General features: G+C 33.7%; 1 protein-coding gene across 1 annotated transcript; it reads right to left on the bottom strand.

The window, feature by feature from the left end:
- Nucleotides 1-5,208: 5,208 nt before the first annotated feature.
- On the bottom strand, nt 5,209-6,326 carry LOC112789211 (peptidyl-prolyl cis-trans isomerase). Its single transcript, XM_025831008.3, has one exon. The coding sequence runs from the start codon at nt 6,006-6,008 to the stop codon at nt 5,490-5,492; it is 519 nt and encodes a 172-aa protein (XP_025686793.1). The 5' UTR covers nt 6,009-6,326; the 3' UTR covers nt 5,209-5,489.
- Between the last annotated feature and the right edge of the window lie 72 nt (nt 6,327-6,398).

The following is a 6,398-nucleotide window of genomic DNA, read 5'->3' on the forward strand; positions in this document are numbered from 1 at the left end:
TGAGTTTCAATCCAGGTGTAGTGCTTTTGTTTTAGGTCTTTACGCAGCATTTATTTTGAGGTATTGAGACAGATACTGAGAGACTAAGACTCAATATCATGTTTGTTGGTTCAGAAATTGGTACTAAAATTTTTGTTTCTGTCTTCAAAATTTCAGTATTTCAGTACCTCCAAAAAGTAGGGACACAGGGGATTAAAATTTTTCGAGATGGAAACTGAAACTTTAATAACATTTTATACATAAAATACCTTCATTTCAATTAATTAATTACAATTTTACCCTTTGTACAAATTAAATTAGAATTTCATTCTTGTTTCAATTTTTGTCTCTCACTTTGCACCAAACAGAATACTGAGATTTATTTCAATCTCTATCTCTTAGTCTCTGTCTCTCAGTCTCAATCTTTTTATCTCTATCTCTCTACCAAACGCTACCTTAAGCCCTTCTTAATAAGAAAAAAGACAACAAACTAATCTAGTTATTACATTCAATTATAAAAGCAACAAATTATATTAATTCATTTGATCCACATTATTTATATATAATTTAAAAAAACATAAATCAACCTAATATAGTAATACATAAAAACAGTAGCCAAAGTAAAACTAATTCAACATAAGATATTAATATAATTAGGTTTTCTTTTATTTTAACTATAAATATAACATATGTCAAATTAAATAACGAATTTAAATAACACAAATAAGTGTGACAGTTCGATTAACCTAAATTATAGAATAAATAAAACAATTTTAATAAGGTTAATATAAATAATTAAAAATAAGATTAAAAATTACTTTAAGTAAATATTTGGTCAAATTAAATTATTATTAAAATTAAAAATAATAGCAATATTTTAATTTAATTTAAATTAAAATATTGTAATTATATAATAATAAAATTAAATAAAATTTATTATTTTACAATTAATATCATTATAAATGCATTGTTTTATATAAAAGACTGAGCTAGAAATGAGCCGAGTTGAGCTCAAACTCGACTCATGAAAATTGAGCTCGACTCATTAATAATCGAATTTATTTTTTAAACTCAAACTCGACTCAGCGAAAACTCACGAGTTGGCTCAAATAACAGGAATATAACCTATAATTTTATATCAATAAATTATAATTTATATATTTTAAGAAATATTAAAACAAATCAATTTTATATATTGTCTATCTATCAATTATAAATTTTTTATTTATGTCCAACATTAAAATTATATATAAAAATAAAATATTATATATATATAATCGAGTTAGCTCACGAGCTAATGAGTTGAGCATATTCAAGTTTAAGCTCGACTCATTTAATTTATAAGTTCAATTCCAAACTTAAGTTCAGCTCACTAGCTCACAAGTTCAGCTTATCGGACTATTAACGAGTCAAACTCGAGCTGACTTAACTCACTTCCAACCCAATAAAAGATAACATTTTTTAATTAAATTAATCTATATTTATTATATTTAATTCGAATAAATAATAATTTATTTATTTTATTATGCACTTTATAAATTAATTTTTTTTGGTGTCTAAACAACAAAGAAAAATACAAAGCAAAACACCTATCCTAAATCAAACATAATGATTTGCTTGAGAGCTTTACAAAGCTCAGACCAAATAACATGATTTGGATTACTTTTAGCTCTATGTCTAACAATTCAATATGCAGCTTTATTTGCTTCCTTACATATCCAATTAAATTGCACGTACCAGGGTCATGATAACAGCTCCTAAATCTTGTTAACTAAATCAACAACTTCAGGTTTACACTCATGAGGAGAGTCATGCAAAAGATGAAGAATGTTCAGACAATCTATTTCACACACTATGTTTCTCAATCTGCAATCCCAAGTTAAAACAAAGCTCCTTCGAATTGCAAAAAACTCACATCGGGTGGTGGACCAGGGAAAAGAGCTACCAGAACAACCCGCAATCCAACCCTATTAGAATTTCTAATAAGACAACCAAATCAAGCCAAGCTCAAATCAATAAACAAACTAGCATCACAATTAACTTTAAAACTATTATCTACAGGAGGTTCCTAGGACAAACAGTTCCTGAAAGTACTAAAAGAAGTACACCTGTTTATATATAACCTTAGATCCATGACCGTGCTTCTGATGAGAGCAACCACCTTGTGATCTGTCCAATGATTTTCGGTATTGAAAATGTCATTGCACCTATGCCTTCACAACCACCACACTAGTAGCCACCACCGACGGGTTCTGGTTCTGCTGGTTTGACACACCATCATTGGCTTGGAACACCGTGAGTTTTGCAACGAGATAGGGCGCAGCCACTTGTGGCCATTTTTAAAAGTAGGGGTACTCGATGGCGTGACTGCAGTGGCACCTTTGATTTTTACCCCATTCTTCTTTGGTTCTTGGCGAGCTTGAGAGGAGTAAAATCCGCTACCTGACCTAGCATGTCCCGAAGGCCCCTTAACTTCCTTTTTCAGGCCATTCCCAATCCAGCTCGTTTGGTTCTAGAAAATGAGAGATTTCTTATTTTTAGTAGCAGATTGGGCCTTTCCTGTTTGGTTCACTTTCCCTCTTTCTTTGCCACAAACCTTAGTCCAGCCGTCTTCTTCTTCTAATGTAACCATCCCTTCCTTTCTCTTATGCAGCGTGCTTGCCTTCATCTTTTTTGCAGAATCCGCAACTGGCACGGGATTAATGGGTATATATCCAAATTTAAAAACTTGCTGAACCTGATGGGCGTTTCTCATGATCCACCGCTGTGTCAACTGCCCCTACCTAGTCATCCACATATGCCGAGGTAACTATAGTCACGCTACATTTAGGGGTCGCAATTGTTAGGGTAGGGTAGGTCTGGAGCCAACCCTAACTCTACCTGCAAGTTGAGAATATCCTATTACTAACCCTATCTGTTCTTAATCCGTAGGTACCTGACCCTATCTGCAAGTTACAAAAAATATAACGTTATTATATAACTTGATGATAATTTAAAATAGAACTAATTTTTATATAAAAAAATATTAAATTATCAATTAATGATCTTCTTTTAGTAGCTAAGAACTTTTTACATTTAATGAAAAGTCTTTAGTTCAACATTCACTTCAAACATATTTTGATACAAGTATATAACATATACATATATAAGGTGCGGGTTTGTCAGATAAAATTAAGGTTCAACCTGCACAAAAATTTTACCAGCTGCGGATCGAATTGGCAACTCTACACGATCGAGTGGAGTCGAATTAAGTACTCACAGGCAGGACAATTGCACCTCTCAGATATCAATTATAAACATTCATATTCCACGCTAGTTCTAAATTCACTTAAACATAAAAGTTCGAGTAAATTTGTCTTTCTCTCCCGACTTGATTGCAAGGACTACCTTGACTGATTCACTTACACATAAAAGTTCGAGTAAATTTGTCTTTCTCATAATAATACTTTATACTCAATCTCGCAATTCTTATCCATACTATGGTGCCTCTCTAATAAAGACTTCGCATGGTTTAAAATTCAAAAGATCATTAACTTAATCGTAATATAATGACCTAACATTATTTATAAATCTCCTAATAAAACCTTTTTTCTATCTTTCTTGATATTAAATTTAGCGAAAAAATAATCGAACCCAACATTCAAAACTTTATAATCACCTTTCTCCATACTTTTTTCAGTTTATGCACTTCTTCAGGAAAGCTAACCTTGGAGTTGGAGGTGTTACTTTACGAATTCAAAGAGATTACAGAAAAGTGTGCGGGGAGAGTTGCTGGGTGAGTTCTAGTCTGGGGCTGGCAGAATGAGCCTCTCCATGAGGCTGGTACGGAGTGGATTGTTGTCCACTGTCAGGGTGCTACACGTGTAAAGGTATGTGTATTACTCTATGACTTTGTAACCGAACAAAGACAATTTCGGTGTTTATTATTCTCCCCCAACACATGGTGCATTGTATAAATAATAAAGGTTGAGATGTCAATTTCAAAATATTTGTATATACCAGTTTTTGGGCTTTATGGACTAAACTATTTGTTTGTTTTTTTTCTTTTTTTTTAATGCAGGCCTTGGAATTTTATAACTCCCCTTAATGCAGACCATTATTTTGGTGGCCTTTTTTAATGTCCCTTCTTCTTCTCATGAAGAGAAAGTGCCAAGCTACAGTGTTGAATAACAGCAATAATAATACTAATGCTAACAGCAGGTAATATAGTTTTGAGTACTTTTAATTACTATTAAAAATGTAATTACAAATTCTTATTTCACATAATTAAAATCCAATGATTACGAATTGTATTAAAAATTGAATAAAAGTACAACAACTGATAAAATAGTTGAATGCTAATATAATTAAGTTATTAATATTTATAAAATTATTATTTGAAAAAATAAAATTAAAAAAATTTAAATCAAAAAAATTTATTATAGAAGATTAGTCGGTAACAATGTAATAGTTGGATTTGTTTTCAGTAAAATTGTTGTAGGAGTGTGATTATATTTATGTGCTGAAACTATTTTGAACATGTAATAGCTGGGTAGCACTTTCAATTTTCTGAAATTTTAATATTTTTTGAAAATGGGATTTTTTTTTGGACTGATGTTTTCATTTACTTAAAATAATAAATTTACTATGACTCTATTATTTTTTTGGACAAACTATGACTCTATTATTTATTCAGTAAAAACATATTGGGCTAGTTTTTATGAGGTCCATTCAGTCCACTAATGTTTGTAAAACAAAAAAGGGGTACTTTATATAAAAAAAATTGTTTAGGATCTTTGTATAAATATTATTTTTAATAAAAAAAATAAAACAAAAACCAAAACAACCTAAAAACCGTGTCAGACGGTACCAGCCTCATGGGGAGGCTCATTCTGCCAGCCCCAGGCTAGAACTCATCAGAGTTGCTGTAGTCACGGAAAACTCACGGACAACAATGTACTCTTCCCAAACCTATACGAAGGGAGTAGTGCTCCTAGTCCTAAAACCTAAATACTAAATATCCTTTATAAATTAATATATCAAAATAATTAAATACTTGATATAATAAATTATAATTAATTAATTGAGATCAATTATAATAAATAGTGTGATATTTATTTAATTAAATTAATATAAAATTAATTCATCATAATAAATTGAAAAGCACGCCAAATCATTCCATTATTTAAGTGTAAAAATCCGTAGAAATTCAATAGAAATATATTAAGATAAAAAGATTGAGAATAATTATGATGTAAATCCTAATTTTATTGAAGGTAGCTCAATCAGTTTTATGTTTATCATCATCACAAAGACACTAGTTAAATGACGAATGGGAAACGGGTTCAACTCTACGCAGAGAGTAACATCACCACGAAACCCTTACACGACTCAGAAAAGAGATTATCATTTGAAAACACCAAAACGACACCGCTTAGTACCATACATCAACTTTTCAGAGAGAGGATCAGAGAGAAAGAGGGAGACACCACCACGGGAAAGAGACTGAGCTTCCGATCAACGCAATAGTTCTAAGAGAGTTGACCGCAATCGGCGATCACAACAGGCTTGGAGGTCTTGCCGGAGCTAGATCCAACCTTCTCGACCGCCTTAACGACGTCCATTCCTTCAACAACTTGGCCGAACACCACGTGCTTTCCGTCGAGCCACTCCGTCTTCGAGGTGCAGATGAAGAACTGAGATCCGTTCGTCCCAGGTCCTGCATTCGCCATTGAAAGGATCCCAGGACCGGTGTGCTTCTTGATAAAGTTCTCATCGGCAAACTTGGAGCCGTAGATCGACTCACCTCCGGTGCCGTTTCCAGCGGTGAAGTCACCTCCCTGACACATGAAGTTAGGGATCACACGGTGGAAGGATGATCCCTTGTAGTGGAGAGGCTTGCCGCCGCGACCGACGCCTTTCTCACCGGTGCAGAGGGCCCGGAAATTCTCGGCGGTGCGGGGAACCGTGTCGGCGAAGAGCTCGAAGACGACTCTTCCGGCTGGTTGTCCTCCGATGGACATGTCGAAGTAAACCTTAGGGTTAGCCATTTTTGCTGTAGAGAAAAGAAATCGATCGATTCGTATTGCAACGAAGAAGGATGAGAATTTTAGGGTTTTTGACTATGAGAGTGCAGAGGGGAGTGTAACTGATATTTATAGTAGCTCGTGGTTCTGAAAATCTTCAGAAGTCGCCGTTGGATTTGGACACGTGGCACGTTTTGAGTGAGGTGAAGTAACTGTGGTTGGGTTCGGGATTGACCAGGGTTAGCGGAGCGGATCCGAGGACACGGATATGCTTTTGTCTTTAACTCTTTATGCCCCAACTTGCCCTTTTTTCCCTTTGACACCCAGAAAACGACGCCGCTTCGAGGCATAGTTTAATTTGTTTTTCTTTTTTAATGTTATTTAGCTAGAGATATATAATATATGCTTTTGGAT

The sequence above is a fragment of the Arachis hypogaea genome, chromosome 3 (genome assembly GCF_003086295.3).
Source record: "Arachis hypogaea cultivar Tifrunner chromosome 3, arahy.Tifrunner.gnm2.J5K5, whole genome shotgun sequence".
Classification (NCBI taxonomy): Eukaryota; Viridiplantae; Streptophyta; class Magnoliopsida; order Fabales; family Fabaceae; genus Arachis; species Arachis hypogaea.

Coding starts and splice junctions, on each gene's coding strand:
- LOC112789211 (XM_025831008.3), bottom strand. CDS start 6,008: ATGGCTAACCCTAAGGTTTACTTCGACATGTCCATCGGAGGACAACCA.